This window comes from Pelmatolapia mariae, linkage group LG16_19 (assembly GCF_036321145.2).
Source record: "Pelmatolapia mariae isolate MD_Pm_ZW linkage group LG16_19, Pm_UMD_F_2, whole genome shotgun sequence".
Taxonomy (NCBI): domain Eukaryota; kingdom Metazoa; phylum Chordata; class Actinopteri; order Cichliformes; family Cichlidae; genus Pelmatolapia; species Pelmatolapia mariae.
The window spans coordinates 69,302,052-69,318,032 of record NC_086241.1 but is presented as its reverse complement, the minus strand read 5'-3'; the positions used below and the strand labels follow the sequence as shown (position 1 = coordinate 69,318,032).

General features: G+C 48.3%; 3 protein-coding genes across 7 annotated transcripts; 2 read left to right on the top strand and 1 right to left on the bottom strand.

Annotated features, from left to right (window-relative positions):
- Window positions 1–578: 578 nt before the first annotated feature.
- On the top strand, window positions 579–3,583 carry pth2 (parathyroid hormone 2). 4 transcript variants are annotated; one of them, XM_063496857.1, is made up of 5 exons: window positions 579–737; window positions 1,458–1,568; window positions 2,703–2,807; window positions 2,953–3,132; window positions 3,409–3,583. In XM_063496857.1, the coding sequence occupies exons 3-5, from the start codon at window positions 2,704–2,706 to the stop codon at window positions 3,581–3,583; spliced, it is 459 nt and encodes a 152-aa protein (XP_063352927.1). In that variant the 5' UTR covers window positions 579–737; window positions 1,458–1,568; window position 2,703. The 4 variants fall into 4 exon arrangements, with proteins under 4 accessions (XP_063352927.1, XP_063352926.1, XP_063352928.1 ...); XM_063496856.1 differs by having other exon boundaries at window positions 579–983; XM_063496858.1 differs by lacking the exon at window positions 579–737 and adding an exon at window positions 882–890.
- A 368-nt stretch (window positions 3,584–3,951) lies between these two features.
- Window positions 3,952–10,745, bottom strand: tedc1 (tubulin epsilon and delta complex 1). Of its 2 annotated transcripts, XM_065472037.1 has the most exons (10): window positions 9,121–10,745; window positions 8,437–9,016; window positions 7,945–8,229; window positions 6,741–6,822; window positions 6,465–6,664; window positions 6,257–6,394; window positions 5,832–5,894; window positions 5,490–5,576; window positions 5,228–5,365; window positions 3,952–4,312 (listed from the first exon to the last, which is right to left on the bottom strand). In XM_065472037.1, the coding sequence occupies exons 3-10, from the start codon at window positions 8,083–8,085 to the stop codon at window positions 3,953–3,955; spliced, it is 1,209 nt and encodes a 402-aa protein (XP_065328109.1). In that variant the 5' UTR covers window positions 8,086–8,229; window positions 8,437–9,016; window positions 9,121–10,745; the 3' UTR covers window position 3,952. The 2 variants fall into 2 exon arrangements, with proteins under 2 accessions (XP_065328109.1, XP_063352908.1); XM_063496838.2 differs by having other exon boundaries at window positions 8,437–10,745.
- adi1 (acireductone dioxygenase 1) lies at window positions 8,315–15,972 on the top strand. The gene is made up of 5 exons (XM_063496854.1): window positions 8,315–8,446; window positions 13,812–14,040; window positions 14,500–14,619; window positions 15,027–15,206; window positions 15,282–15,972. The coding sequence occupies exons 2-5, from the start codon at window positions 13,918–13,920 to the stop codon at window positions 15,396–15,398; spliced, it is 540 nt and encodes a 179-aa protein (XP_063352924.1). The 5' UTR covers window positions 8,315–8,446; window positions 13,812–13,917; the 3' UTR covers window positions 15,399–15,972.
- Window positions 15,973–15,981: the final 9 nt, after the last annotated feature.

Sequence of the window (15,981 nt, the reverse complement as noted above, 5' to 3'; positions counted from 1 at the left end):
CACGGACCGGTTTATGTCCGACAATATTTTCACGGACCGGCCTTGAAAGTGTCACGGATAAATACAACCAAATAAAACCAGTATTATTCATAACACACGGGAACAGACTCAGGGAAACTGAGCTAACATTAAAAAAAAACGATAAAACCCTGAAAACCATACATTTCACACCCGAGTCTCAACTCTCGCGGCCCGGTACCAAACGACTCACAGACCGGTACCGGTCCGTGACCTGGGGGTTGGGGACCGCTGATATAAAATATAGATTCTATTAATATGAAGGTTTGTTGAAACACCAGCCGCACACTAGAGGGCGGGGAGTTTCAGCAACAGCGAGCTGATCAGGAAAGGAGACACAGGTGGGACTGAAGGTGGGCGGGATTAATGTGTCAGCGAGGTGTTCTGTTATCTGCTAAATCAACTGATGGTGAACAGCTCACCTGCTCAGCACCAGGTTTCCTCTGAGTCGCTGACATGTGCATCAGCCTGGAGGTCGTTCCCATAGGAACCAGTGTTTCCGGGTCGCTGACAGATTGTTGCAGTCCCACGCAGTTTGCACGGAAGATGCTGACCTGTGAGTTAGCACTGCAGTCAGGACATCTCAAAGGTGGGACTTTTATTTTGAAGGTGTTTGCAGACAAGTCGCTAACCTGCAAACGACCAACGTGATTGCAAAGACCATTTTCACCCGGCAACAGCCAGCAAACACCAAATGATGAGGATGCAGACGCAGCAAGGTGGGCGGAGCAGGTTCTCTGTGGTAAAATGACCTGAAACACCTTTGATGCCACCGTGTTGTAGCAGCACGTGAACGCTGTGGTCCTCAGTAACCAGACCGTCTCTGGGACGTCCTGCAGGAATCATCCCTGGGACACGTTTGATGATCTGAGGTGCTTCAGCGCCGCGTAGGAAACGTCTGTGCTCACATCGCCCACAGTTTGTGTTAGTGGCCTTCACCGTGGATAAGGACGCCTCGTTAACCTGTCAGTGTGTGTGTGTGTCTATTTATGAACGTTTTCTGGTTTTCATGATGATTTATTTTCTTGTTATTCCACAGAGAACATTTCTCACGTCCTATAAAGCTTCTTTTTTGCATTGTTTGGTACGAATGAACAGTCCTGCACGTATGCAAACACACGCACACACGCGCGCACACACACACACACACACGCTCTGTAATGAGGACGCTGGCCCTCTGCAGCAGCACGGTGACTAACAGTCTTTGAAACGGGACACTAACAAGCTAACGGCGTCCTCGGCACCGAACCACAGCTGGATTGATCTGCTGAGGGGTGTACATGCTTCAGTGTGTGTGGGGGGGGGGGGGCTCAGACCCTCCACAGTAAGCTGTATATAAGTATGAAAGACCACCATTCATCTGCACACGGCGAAGCGTCAACCAAGAAGCACGAGTGAGGATCTATTTTGTTTCTACTCAAACTTTATTGTGTTGACAGGAAGCAGAAATCTGAGCGGCTGGGACAGAGAGTCGCCTGCAGCTCTGCTCAGTTTCTCTCCCCGAGTGACGCGAGCAGCTCCGAGGAGACACAGCGACACCTGAGCAGCAGGTAAGAAATGCCAAACTGGCACTGAGATCACAGGTTAGTCCCTCACAGGGCGCCAAATTCAGTCCGGCATCAGATCAGGGTCAAACTGGCGGAGGCGTGACGGCACACATCGGGTCCAATCAGAACAAGTCTTCATGATTGCTGAGCTAACTTGATTGGAGTATAAAAAGCGTCCGTGTCCACCTGCACAGGTGAGCTCAGAGTGAGCTCTGGAGCGAGACCGTTTGTTCATTAGTCAGTTATAAAGAAGTCCAGGTACGGCAGGGGGGCGGGGTTAAAACAATGTTTTTTATCATGTAAGAATAAGTCAAATAAGCTACATTTAAAAAACACCACAGTGGTGACATCACTCGACTTCCTGTAAAAAGAGTAATGGATTACATGAGCTGAGTTTGTGAGTATAACGTGACGGCGCCGCCTCCTTCATCATCTGTTTACATCTAAGAACGTCTGTGTCATTGTTAATGTTTGTCACTGTGACGCCTGTCGTCACGCCCAAACAATCAAATATTTTTCACTGTGATTATGTGATTTAATCACTATTATTATTATTATTATTATTATTATTATTATATGTGCTGAAGAGACTGAGGAAATAATATTTCATGAAAGCTGCAGAAGCGTTGCCACGGTGATAAAAAAGTGACACCTGCGGTCTATGAAAAAGTCACGAAGCTGTCGTCGTTATGAAAACAACGCCAGCGAATCCTGTAGTATTACAATAATGAAAAAAAAATCAATGTTAAGAACGTGGCTGTGTCAGCCAGCTGCAGAGAGATGACAGCCATGTTAAACAGGTGTCTCCGGGGTTAAAGGTCAGCACAGCCCGATTCACTTCCAGGCACCAAAAGCTCCTCGTTAGGGCTCAAACTCGCCGTTTCACGGTTGCCTGAGAAATAACGAGCTGGAGGCGAGCGGTGACCTCGGGGTCAGGGCGCCGGCGTTTACAGCCGCTCTGTCAGCCTCAGATTGAAACACGTGACGCGCACACCTGAAGCCAGACTTTGTTCCTCAATGCAGAATAAAAATGTTTAGGAATTACATCAGTGACCATCATTAACCAGAGGAGGCGCTGCAACATGAAATCACAACGAGCTTCATGAAACTGAAAATTCTTCTTCTGTTTGTTTTTAGGATGTCTCAGCTGCCTGTTTTTCCCCGCACGTGCATCCCGCTGCTTTGCATTCTGGGTATGATCTTGCTGACGTCTGGCTTCCCTCAGCCTCGTCTTCCTCTCAGGTGGGTATGCTCTGAACCAATGAATGAGCCAGACACTCTGCCAGACATTGAAAAGAGGATTTCACCTCCTACGGAGGCCTGAGGGTGCCATGTGAATGATGTTTACATGACGTTGTGATGTCACTGCGATCTCGTCCAATCGCAGAAGTTCGGAAGATTCGGAGGAACACAAACGAGTCGACTGGGATGTCCTCTACCCTTCCATCTCTCTCCGTGATTGGAGCATCCAAATGATGTCAGCGCCCGGCCTTAGAGCAGCAGCCAACAGCAAAGCAGGACTGATGAGGGAGGCGTGGCTTTTTGCTCCAGAGGGGGTGGAGACAAGGTACAGCTGGGCAAAACTGATAAATTCGTAATGAAATATCATAGACTGCATATGAAAGAAGGACAATGATGAAAAACATTAAACCGGCATTCTTTCTAGCGTCCAGCAGGGGGAGACTCCTCCTCTATCTGTACAAAGCAGTCTGATTGGATAGAAAGATAAAGACTTGTTTATTATTATTAAATTAACAAACAGTCAAACTTAAAAGGGGAAAAACTGAATCTCCCATTTAAACAGTAGTGCACTGTGTGTACCCGTGTTGTTTTCTGTCTGTAGTGTGGAGGGGGCGTGGCCTGCCGAATGGTCGTCTCCGGGAGCCGGGATGGCGAAGAGGAACCTGGTGGTGGCCGACGACGCGGCTTTCAGAGAGAAGAGCAAGCTGCTCACCTCCATGGAGAGGCAGAAGTGGCTCAACTCGTACATGCAGAAACTGCTGGTGGTGAATTCGTGACGCGTCTCCACAGTCGCCTCCAAACTCCCAGAAATTTACCCGACGACAGAAAACATCAGAAGCTGGAATCTGGTTAATTTTTTAAATGTTTAAATTTAAAGTGACTCTTTTGGCTCTGCTGAAAACAACTTTGTGTTTAATTTGATGAATGAATAAATATGCAAATGATGTTTTTGACGCCTGTAGTTTGACTTCACAACATTTCATGTATCAGACCAACAGATCCAGTTATGACGGTGTGTGTTGATCAGTTATTAAATGCTCTGAGTGAACGGCCTGTGGGTGACTCATGTGTGCAGCAGCTGTTTCAGTCTCTGCAGAGACGATAACGTCCTCACAGCTTCTGCTCCACCAGTTTAAACTGGACGCTCACGGTGGAATCAGCACCAGCTCGTCCAGCCTGCCGATCGTCTCCTGCAGCTTCGTCCTGTTGGTCAGCCTCTGCTCGTCCCTCCTCTTCATCAGCACGGCCTCTTCATGAAGAAGCAGCGCCATGGCCTCGGACGCCGGGAGCTCGTTTGGAGGCTCCGCCTGCCCGCCGGGGCCTCTGGCCGGGCGCCTCCTCGGCTCCTCCAGCCGAGGCCTCGCTCGGCAGACTTGTGAGAGGGAAGGCAAGGAAGGGAAGGAGGAGAGAACGGGAGGGAGGGACAAGGAGACGCCAAACCCTCCCCGAGTCCTCTCTCCTCCTTCTCTGTCCTTACCATCTCCTCCTTGTCTCCTCTGTCCTCTCTGCAGGAGCACAAATATCAGTATAAACACCACAGTTACAGTCCATGTAAGTAGCCCGATTAGAAAACACTGCACATATTTTCACTGCTGATAACACGCAGCTCTATCTGTCCATGAAGCCAGGTAACACACACCAATGAGTTAAACTGCAGGAATGTCTTAAAGACATAAAGACCTGGATGGCTGCTAACTTTCTGCTTCTTAATTCAGATCAAACTGAGGTTATTGTACTCGGCCCTGAAAATCTTAGAAATATGGTATCTAACCAGATTACTCTGGATGGCATTACCTTGGCCTCCAGTAACACTGTGAGGAACCTTGGAGTCATTTTTGACCAGGACATGTCCTTCAACGCACATATTAAACAAATATGTAAGACTGCTTTCTTGCAAGACTGATAGAGAAAAACTAGTTCATGCTACTTCCTGTTAAAAAGGAATTCTTCCTCCCCACTGCTGCTCACAGCGGGTCGTGTGATTGTTGGGCTGCTGCATACTGAGTCCGTACCTTTCAGTGTAAGCTGTGCTTTGGTGCTTCATAAATAAAACTCAAACTAAAAATTGAAATGGAGTTAGGCTCTGTTATGTTGGATGTCGTCACGGCGACTGCCTGCAATCTGAGTAAAGCACAGAACAACAAAGAATCATGGGAAATGCTCGAAGACCGCACAGCATCGATTTGAGTTTAAACATCTATGGAACATCACGGTTCGGTCTGCAGGTTTTCCATGCATCAGCATCACTCTGAAACTGACGCAGTCAATGTGGGATGGGACAGATCCACTGTGACAAAGGGCCAAATTTCCACCTTTCCGAGACGTTTTCAGTGCCTACATCTGACTGAACTTTCTAATGAGGACAAATCTGTCCCATGTAGGACAAAAGTCAGGACCTGTGTTGGCTGACTTCTGCTCACCTGAGCTGCAGGCAGTCTCAGCAGCACCGCCTCCAGCTTCTCCAGCCTGCTGTTTCCATGACAACACACTTCAGGGTTCTCATTGGTTAGATGTTTGGGCCTCCCGGTGATGGGATCTTTCAGGTCCACAACGCTGTCCTACAGTCACACACACACACAGAGCATCACTTCCTCTAACACTGCTGTTTCAGCCACTCTGCTGCGAAGCTGATTACTTCTTTAAATTCATCATATTTTCATGGTGTGAGAACCACAAACGCACCATCCAAGTCCAGAAGACGTCCTCCACCTGCTTCCACTTCAGGTACGCCTCCAGGAGGCTGCACAGCTGCTGCAGACAAACGCAGTCCTGCAGCAGAAGGACACGCCTTTCAGTTCCTCCTGTTATAAACTTATCAGTACTGTTTAATCAGCAGCTGGTAGCCCCGCCCTAAACCCTCCCTCCTCCTGCTCCTTTGTGACTCTAAAGGCAACGTCATCGCCAAAATACGCACAGACCATAAGCTCGTCTGAGCTCAGAGATCAGCTCACTTCCTCACAGACCTCACTGCTGGAAGCTGCCTCCATTTTTCATATACAGAGTTTGTGAAACACTCAGACGTACCTCCTCGAGTGCCGCAGAGCTCTGCGCAGAGGACGGCGCCGCGGCGACGCTCACAGAAAGAACCTGAACACACAGTTGGTTTAATCTGGTTTAGTGAACATGAAGTGGAGAATATCTGTGACAAACGTGGAAATCCTGGCATGAGTGGAAACAGTAATGTGGATTTATGGTCCAGGCTCGCAGCAGCCCTGTGAGCTGGAGGTTAGCACGGCTCTGACTGGGAGCGTCAGTGCTGGGATTGGTTGGATTTCTAAATTGGGAAGCTGTTTCGAGCTTGTCGTGTTCATAATATAATATAATATATAACATTGTGTTTCATGTCATTGAGCTAAACGTGTCTGACTCAGCGGGCATTTGTTTCAAAGTGGAACTGGTGTTTCCGATTATTCTAATGTCACGTGAATGAAAGGATGAGGTTTCCTCACAGCGTGCAGAGCTCGGGTTTGCTCTCGTAGCATCGACAGCAGCATCCGTCTCTGATGTCTCAGGCAGCCAATGAGCCACTGGAGTCTCCTCAGGGAGGCGGAGTCTACATGGAGGTCAGCAGGAAGGTGTGGCAGCACCTGACAGAGAGGGAGAACAGAGGTAAACACACATCGGGGAGGCTCGCCTGCATGCTGCCGTGGTACTCACAGGTGTGCACGTGAGCAGCATCCTGTCTAGCTTTTGCACTCTCTTCATCACCACGCTCTCCAGCGCTCCTGTGGCGAGCAGCCAGCCGAGCGCCAGGAGGAGTTCCCGGCTGGAGGCTGCGCCTCCTCCTTCTCCCTCATACATCCAGTCAGCGTGAAAGCCGCTCTGCCACAAGCCAGCGACCACGAGCTTCCTGCGCTCTGAGGAAAAGCACCAATCAAACGTCAGCTTACAGTGTGCACGAGCAAAGTTAGGGCGAGATGAAGAAGTGCTGACCTGCTGTTGGCTCTGAGCTGTCACAGGAAACGAAGCCGGCGGTCTGAAGGACGTCGGCGAGCAGCTGCCAAAACGGATCCTCCTGGAAATCCAGCGAGACACTGAGTTAGCTCAGAGCTCTCCATCATCCACTCAGGAAGAGGAGGAAGTGTGCACGATGTGACACACACACACACACATACACACAGCTGAAACTACTACATGTGTGGATGTGTTCAAATGTCCAAGCTTTACACACATTTAATATTTGTGGCTTTCTTTTCACTGACGTGAAGATCACCTGGCTCGTCACATGACGTGTACGCTGAGTTCAAGCACCAGTGGAAAACTAAAGACTGCAGTCAGTCCTCAGGTACACATTTAGCAGCTCCAGATCTCTTGAAGGCTGAATTTTGAACATACGCTTACTGGCCACTGCATTAGGTATATGTGGATACGGCTACACGACGAGAGACGCCTTGCATCGCCTCGTTGGTGTCAGGTGAGTGTTTCTGAAAGCTGGAGCAAACCGACTCAGACTCAAAAACGAAAGCCGTAACCATCCCGAACTCACACTGACCACACAGTTTGACCCCCCAGCCCCCGACTCCCTCTGTACACAGACTATGCAAATTACCATCACTGCTGTGCAATAACCCACAGTGTAAATACAAACCCTTGATTTGTTTTTAATCTCATTGTACGTGTGTATAGTTACAATAAAAGCCTTTCTATTGTGTTGAAAACAGTGGTGACCCCGTCACACGTACATAATCACACCCCACCATCCCAGCACCTGCTTCCTGAGCACACCTTCCAGCATCATCCGCACAAACCCAAGTTCAGCGTGATTATCGAGCCCTTTGCTGCCTCCGTGTCACCTGCAGATGTCACCGCAGCCACGCTGTGGATGAAGCGAGTCGGTGCTGGTTTAATGCTCCACGTTCACATCACCAGCTCTTACTGACAGGAGGGAAAACCGCGTGGTCTTGCGCGGTTTATCTGCTTCAGAGATGCTGTTCTCCTCGTCTGTCCACCCCCCTCTGACCTCTGACCCCTCAGAAACCCAGCTCTTAAATCTCTTTTCTTCTTCTTCTTCTCTTGGAGCTTCAGCGGCTCGTCTCCATCGCGTGCTGTCCTGTGATTGGCTAATTAGATACTTATGTAAATGAGCGGTTGACCAGGTGTACCTAATAAAGTGGCCGGTGACGTGCTCCTGACTCACCTGGACCGCGTCTCCAAACTTGGCCCGTCGGAAGGAGTCCGGGGGGGGCACGGGGTCCAGCCCCGCGGCCGCCAGCAGCCTGCACAGAGCTGCGATCACGTGCTTCACCTGCTTCACGTTCACGTCTGCGCTCCTCTTCATCGCAGCAGCTGGACAGATGTTCTCTCTGCCGTCAGTCTGTTGGCATTTCGCGGCTAACGTGTTTACTTCCGGGTCCGAGGCCGTTACCAAGGAAGGGAATAAGCCGCTGATTGATGTTCGTCGTAACCAATCAGAAGATAGATCCTGAGGCGGTGGGTGGGACATAAGGGGAAGTTCATTATTATTTTTTCGTGTTTGTTTCTATCTAAACTTTATTGATAACAGTGCCCTGTGACAGAAACATCAAACATGGCTCCCTCTGATAGAGTCCAGTAGAAACAGTAAAGCTCGTTTCTGATTGGTCAGTCTTCCTCTAACCTGAAGGAGTCCCAAATGAAGGTGATCCCGTACCTACATGCAGGTAAGGACGCCTCTTCCACAGCTGAAACCTGAAACCCAGAATGCACTCTGTTGTAGTTTCCTGCAGCGTTTCGTGTCACAGACGTCCAATATATTTGAATCATCTGATCTTAAATCCAACTATGAGGAACCGTCATAAGTATGAACACGAACTCTGAGTCACTTAAAGCTGTAACATCGGACCAGCTGCAAACAGCTGTTAGAAGCCGAGGCGTTCTCCAGCAGCACAGTCCCGAGCTGCTGTTACAAAAGAGAAAGTCAGTTATAAGACGAACAGCGGTGCGACGAACCACAGGACGACTCCGAGGGCCGCACGGGTCAAGCCTCTCCGTCTTCTCCCTCCTGCTTGATGACTGGGATTCCTGAAACAGCAGAAGAAGAGGCGAGGCCTCTGCTGATTGGCTGATCGTCCCTGTTTTCAAACGCTCGCCGTCCAGCTTCCTCAGGCCGGGGAGTCTCTTCGTGGCCTCGCCCATCCACGTCCCCTCGGCCGAGTGCTTCTCCTCCAGAGGGTTTCCCACAAACACGAGGTCGGCGAGGCGCGGCAGCTCCGCCAGCCTCATGAACTCACCTGCACGCATCACATCCAGATCCCACCAATCAGCAACAAGGAGAAACTAAAAACAAATTGGTTTGAGTCAGTATTCCTGAAGCCTCGGTTCTTTTCAAACTTACTCCAGTCTTTCACCAGGTTGTTGGACATGTACAGGACTCTCAGGCTCTTCAGCCACTGGATTCCATTCAGCTTCTCCAACTGGTTATAAGAGACCCACAGCTGTTCCAGCGTGTCACCTACGGCCTCCTACACACACACACACACACACACACACACACACACACACACAGCTTTACAGACACACACCGACCACCTTCTCAGCCTCCGTATTCGTGACTTACCAGCCCGGTGAGCAGTCTGATGTTGTTCCTCCCTAAAGACAAGATCTTCAGGTTCTCTGGAAGGACAAAACATCACATTACACACTGACTGTGTGTGTGTGTGTCACTCACTCAGGCCGTTGAGGTTGGTTATTTTCTCTATGCAGTTTGTGGACAGAGACAGTTGCCTGTGGAGGAAGAAGCAACACATCAAAGACACTGACGCTCCTGCTCCCATGTGACCCTCACACTGTTCTGTAAATAACTGAAGCTCTGACTCTGTTGTGTCTGTACAATGACATTAAAGGCTGTTCTGTTCTGAGTGTTCGTGATGAGTGTTCAGGGACCGTCTTCAAACTGAAGCCCATTAAAAAGACTCATCGAGTGAAATGCACCCTGGGAGTCGTAGTTACCTGCCTCCTTCAGGTTTCAGGGTTTGTTTGGTCGAGCTGCTCGGAGTCGTGCCTGCAGAAGCATCTGAACCTGGGCTGAGAATCTGAGCCCGGCAACACGGGCCTGAAAACGCCACGAACACTTTAATCGACCAATCGGCTGTGAGAAAAGTGCACCTGACATGTTTAATCAGACGTGTGCATGCGAGCTTTATTTCAGCTCTAATGGACTGTTGTGTTATAATCTCCTGAGTCCGAGTCCCTCTTAGGCTCCCAAATGACATCTGTGAGAGTCGATGAGACGCCGTCCATCTGCAGGACTCACTCGCAGTTCGTCAGCGTGGACAGCGACACGTCCATCTTCTCTATCGGAGGAATCTGACCGTATAGTTTAACGACTTTCGCCTCGCTCAGTTTCTCTCCTGACTGCTTCTCCTGCACACACACACACAGACATCATTACATACATGTACATACTGTTGTAAGTGCGCTGTTATTGTCTGACCGCCGTCCTATGGCAGTGAAAGTGGTGATAGCGTGTGAAACAAAAGAGACGAGCACAGACTTTGAGATAAACTGTGCGACCGTCTGTCCGGTGGAGATAAATGAGTCTGTGTGGGATATAACTACTATTTGATTATGATCGTTATTCCATTACACGAATGTTTTCCCGATGCTCCGTCATAAACACAGAGACTGTCTAAGCTCTGAGGGATCTTCACAAACCGTGACGCTATTTTTCAAAGACCTGATTGGTCCGTACATAGGGATGTCATGCATGAGGATCTCCAATCTTGAACATTAGCTGCTCCAGAGCAGGTTGGTTCTGTAGCATCAGTTACCGTGGTGATGTATCCCTGAAGTTACCTGATTAAAATCCTCCCCCAATCATAGTGCAGGCATCTGAAGTTAACTTACTCGGACTGTAATAAAGACTGTGTGTGCGCGTCTCTCACAGTCGTGGCTTTGGCCTGGAAACAGTCAGACAGGCAGGGTTTACACTCTGCTTTGGTTTATGTTAATAACTCTGAATAAATGCCATCTTTAAATCAACAATAACATGAATTCATTGTATGTTTTATATTTGTGGTTTGTGCTGTTGATCCTGTACACACAGCACTCATATTCTCCACGGGGGGGGGGGGGGGATTTTGAGCCACAGTGCTGTAACCATGGAAAGCAGCCTGACTACGACCCTGTGAAACAGTGCCATCTGTTCCTATGGAAACCACAACTCTCTTCATCAACCGTTATTTCATTTATTTTGGACAAAAACGCGTTTATTCGCGATTTCCTGGATAAGAACTGCTCTACCCACAATCCCACACTGAAGCGACGTCTTTGATTGGTGCAGGTCGCCGTTACCATGGAAATGTTTAAGCCCGCGAGCGCTCGAATGTTGCCGATTCAAACAAGCTAAGAACTCGTTAAAGTTAGCCTGTTAGCCGCTGTAGCGCTGTTTCCAGCGGGTCGAAGAAGAGACGCCATGTTTCCTTCCTTTGCTAATAAACAAAGGAATACAAATAACAATAATACCTTAAAAACACACAAAGAGCCCCCCAAAAAGAACCGCAACTACAAACATTCACCATGTCAGCAACTGATGGCTCCTCCTGTTGCTATGGTAAACCAACTGCGCCTGCGCACTAGAAACACTTGACCCAGATTTATGTAAAATAAATGAGAAAAAACAAACAACAAACCACCTACAAATATGTAAAATAATCATAAAAATATTAAATCATACATAAATATTAGCTTTTAAATTCTGTTGTTAAGCCAGATAAAAAAAGGTCTATAAATTATTTGAAGCTATGAAGTTATGCCTGTGTGAGAGAATATTTTAATTTATTATTGTTAATTTATCTATTAAACAAAACGTTTCATTCTAATTTGAGCGACAAAAGAAATTGTCGCTCAAATTATATTTTTAAATGTAAAAATGTCTTTAAAATACATTAAAAATATATTAAAGTCCAATATAATAGAACAAATGCAGCTGAATGGAAATGTCAGCGGCAGTGTTCCTGTCTGCCTTTCCTCTGTTTTCTCTCATCTCTGGTCCTCCAGGTGAGTTTGTCTTTGTGAGACCGGGGCCCTGTTTCAGAAAGCCGGTTTAGTGCAAACTCTGAGTAAGTATACCCTGAGTTAATGAAAACTCTGGGTTTTCGGTTTCACAAAGCGAGTTTAGATTAATTCTGAGTGAGTTACTATGACGACACACTCCGTGAAGCTAACCTGCCCCCTAGCAGGTTTACTTCAACTAACCCTGACTGTCTCCGCCTCTTTGTCGGAAACCTGACTGTAGGAAGTGTGAGACATGGCGGGCCCCTTCCTTGAAGAGCCAGTAGATGTTGAAGCCCAAATTCTCCGCAGAGCTCTCCGCCGGGAGAGAGTGATTAGAGCGCGTTTGGACATTTTATCATTTCCTGATGATTTTCTGTGTGAACGTTACCGTTTTTCAGCACAATCTATAATATATTTGAATAACATCCTCAGGCCTTATATTGCTCATGTGACACACCGCGGACATTCTCTCAGTTCTGTACATATTATTTGTATTGCACTTCGTTTTTTTGCAAACGGGAGCTTTCTGTATAATACTGGTGACGCTGAGCACGTTTCCAAGGCTACCGTCTGTCGGGCAGTCAGGAATGTTACAGTTGCACTGAAACGTCTCCTGTACTCGTTTGTGGTGTTCCCCGGTCATAGACCCACACGATTTATCAAAGAGGGATTCCACAAAATTGCAGGTATCAGGATGAACAAAACTTAATTCATGATGTGGTGATACTTGAACTACTACTTAGATTTTACATTTATTTTCAGGGTTCCCAGGCGTGATTGGCTGTATAGATGGCACTCACATTCCAATCATTGCTCCTTCAGTAAATGAAGGAGACTATGTGAACAGGAAGTCTTTCCACAGCATTAATGTACAGGTACATAGTTCCCTGTAGCATTTCAAACTAACAAATTATTTCATTAAAGTAATGGAGTATAGTAATTAACCTCTTATGTAGGCACTTGTGTCTTGCGGGGTTATTGACTCAGAGGATGTCCCCGCAGAGATGCCTTCAGCCACAGGGCGCCCACTGTTTTGGCTGGGGCCAACTGCTCAGCCTCTGTGAGTGGTGGTGGTGGAGGACCCCCACCTGTTTTTCGGGCCTCCGCTTTTTTTCTGTTGGCTATAACGGGTCACATTTGAGCATGCAGAGTAAGCAAATATGTACTTGTAATGTGCTCAGATAATTTCAATAAGTGCTTACAGAAAGAAAATTAATGTAGCCTCTAACTGCAATTGATTTACATAGGACAAACAGACCAAGCACTATGGCTCATAATACAATTACACCTGTTTGGACTATATTTTTATATTTCATTTTTACTTGCTGCCAGGAACGTTTGGGGCCTGTTGGGTTGCACCTGCGCTCACATCACATCACAAAATAAAATGTATAAAATAAAAAATAAAATGAAATATAATAAAATAACGTGTTAAATGGGTGGAAATCCCTAGATCAATGTTTAAATTAACACTCACGCATTGACTCTGTCGGCTATGTTTTGCCATGCATGCTCCCTTTCTTTTGCAGCTGAGGCTGTGTTACTTTTTTTCTGGAAAATTTGCATGTTATCGGCATATGCTGCCATCAGAATTTCGGCCTCAAGCGCTGTAAAATACATTGACCGCGCCTTCTTTCCCTCCGTCTCCATGGTGACTCGCTTAATCTGTGCTCCACTAATCAGGGCTTTATGTGCGCGCTTAACTTGGGGTTAAAGCAACTCCGGGTTGATTGAACTAATTGTTATCAGCCTTTCTGAAACCGAATATTCCGAGTTGGACAGTTCGGGGTTACTCAACCCTGAGTATCATTTTTAACTCTGAGTTTTCTAAACCGGCTTTCTGAAACAGGGCCCGGGTGTCATATATTTATAATGTTTTGAGGCATTAAATGTTTTTCACTGTTCTTTGTCTGTAATTTGTTTTCCCTCCAATCTGTCATGTTTTTACGGGAGCTGGTGTCTGCTGGGATGTTGATGATCAGTCACAGATCCGCAGACCTCTCAGTCGTCATTTTTCCTGCTACATTCCAGGTACTTGAAAGCAGCACACCGGAAGTGCTGCCGGAGTCACGTGACACAGCCATACAGCAGTAAGAGGGTCTGACAGCGCGCGGGTCCAGTTGTGAAGTGTTTCGTCATGGGTCTGGAGGCCTGGTACATGGACGGGTCCGAGGAGGACCAGAGGAGGCCGCACAGGCTGGAGCCGCACCAGCCGGTGAGCCTGGAGCAGCTGAAGGAGCTCGGAGTGTTTTACTGGCAGGTGAGTCCGCAGAGGGCCGCTTACGTGTGCAGATTTTCGGGTTAAAGGTCAGCGGTTCCTGGGTGGGAGTTTGTGGAGACCCTTGATCCTCAGCTGGACCCAAACAGCTCAGAGCTCTCGGGTTTGAAGCAGGTAAAACTGTGTGCTGAGGGTTCAGGTGAGACAGCAGGTATCAGTGTTGGTCGGTCACTGAGCTGAAGCTGCTCTCAGACAGCGGCGGGTCAAGCACCCGTGTTTTCTGCACAGTGGGTCAGAGCAGGTGTTACAGGTCACGTGCTGAGCACCTGAAGTCCAGATACCTGCACTGTGACGCACCTTATCCAGGTAACTGACCTAGAAGGGCGTCCACTCACTGCTGGGGTGTATCGTCATGGTAACTGATACTAGAACCACTGATGTGCTTTTTACTAAACACTAAACACATCAGGTAAGGGTTTGACTGCTTCCTGTTTCCTGCAGCTGAACGCCGACATCTATGAAAGCGACCCGGAGCTGCAGCAGATCCGTAAGGACCGGGGTTACTCCTACATGGACATCATCACGATCCACAAGGACACTCTGCCCAACTACGAGGAGAAGGTAACCCACACGCTCTGAAAGCTGCAAGTACCAGCACGTGTTTGTGTCTGCGGAGCTTTTAATTTGAAAAGCACCACACTTCCTTTTTTAGGTTTTTCACTGCAGGGAGGGAAAAGTCCTCTGAGCTTCTTCGCCTCAGACTTCACTGTGGCGGCGCATGATCGCATGCAGAGGAGTCTGAGTCTGGAGCACCTCTGAGTCCAGCTGTGCACTGATGGAGGCAGGCTGAGGGCTCCTCCCGCCTCCATCGCTGCACCTCTGTCCTGAGTCAGACTCGTGTATCGCAGAGATGCTCCAGATTTAATCCTGGTGTTAAAGATTCCCGGGTCACTCGGGCGTCGGCTGTGCTGAAACTGGAATGTGAGTTCTATTTGAAGTGAGTGAGAGGTTTCCGGTTTCTCCTGCAGCTGAAGATGTTCTTCGAGGAGCACCTCCACCTGGACGACGAGATCCGCTACATCCTGGACGGCCAGGCCTACTTCGACGTCAGGGACAGGGAGGACCGGTGGATCCGGATCGCCATGAGAAAAGGGGACCTGATCACGCTGCCGGCGGGCATCTACCACCGCTTCACACTGGACGAGACGGTATGAAAACACGCCTTACACCTGTACGGTGCGTATTTGGTTGCTGGTTTGAATCCTGACTGTTTGTTTCTGCAGAACTACACGAAGGCCATGCGGCTGTTTGTGGGCGAGCCGGTGTGGAAGGCTTACAACCGCCCCGCTGACGACTTTGACATCCGTCAGCGATACGTGGCGTCCCTGCAGGGATCCTGAGAGCGCTGCGGACGCCGTTCCCACTGTAGTCAGAGCCTCTGCAGAAAAAGGCTGTCCAATCAGAGCAGAGAACGCTGATGTGGACGACGATGTAGCATGAAGATTTTAATTTCAGTTTCTACTTCTTAGACAGAAATGTTAGTTTTTACTGTGAGGAACAATCAGCCACAACATTAAAACCAGAGCATGACATCACCGTGACATCACCAAAGCCACGACACAAAACATTTCACTGGTTTTGACACTAATTTCCAAAATTGACCTCACGTGTGCTTCATGACTCAGAACGAGACCATCAGCAGGTCATGGCGTGAGGGCAGCGTCGCCCTGCTGGCCGTGAGAGAGAATGCAGAGGTCAGGTGACTCTTAGACACCTGGATAAGACGCGCAAAACTCCTGCAAGGTGAGCCTGGAGGCTCCGCCCCTCCACACAGAGGTCCTGGGTGGTTTGGATGTTGTGGCACAGCTTCATTCATCAGGACTTTAACTCTTCTTTAAAGGTTCTCGTGATTATTCCGGATCCAGCTCGTTAGTGCCTTCCTGTCTCGCTGATGGATTAAAGGATAAATATGAAGCTGCTGTT

Coding starts and splice junctions, on each gene's coding strand:
- tedc1 (XM_063496838.2), bottom strand. CDS start 8,085: ATGAAGAGGAGCGCAGACGTGAACGTGAAGCAGGTGAAGCACGTGATC. Junction 6,823..7,944: donor AGTTTGGAGACGCGGTCCAG/GTGAGTCAGGAG, acceptor CTGGATTTCCAG/GAGGATCCGTTTTGGCAGCT. Junction 6,395..6,464: donor TGCTGCTCACGTGCACACCT/GTGAGTACCACG, acceptor CCTCTCTGTCAG/GTGCTGCCACACCTTCCTGC.
- adi1 (XM_063496854.1), top strand. CDS start 13,918: ATGGGTCTGGAGGCCTGGTACATGGACGGGTCCGAGGAGGACCAGAGG. Junction 14,041..14,499: donor TCGGAGTGTTTTACTGGCAG/GTGAGTCCGCAG, acceptor TGTTTCCTGCAG/CTGAACGCCGACATCTATGA. Junction 14,620..15,026: donor TGCCCAACTACGAGGAGAAG/GTAACCCACACG, acceptor TTTCTCCTGCAG/CTGAAGATGTTCTTCGAGGA.
- pth2 (XM_063496855.1), top strand. CDS start 2,668: ATGAAACTGAAAATTCTTCTTCTGTTTGTTTTTAGGATGTCTCAGCTG. Junction 2,808..2,952: donor CAGCCTCGTCTTCCTCTCAG/GTGGGTATGCTC, acceptor GTCCAATCGCAG/AAGTTCGGAAGATTCGGAGG. Junction 3,133..3,408: donor CCAGAGGGGGTGGAGACAAG/GTACAGCTGGGC, acceptor TTCTGTCTGTAG/TGTGGAGGGGGCGTGGCCTG.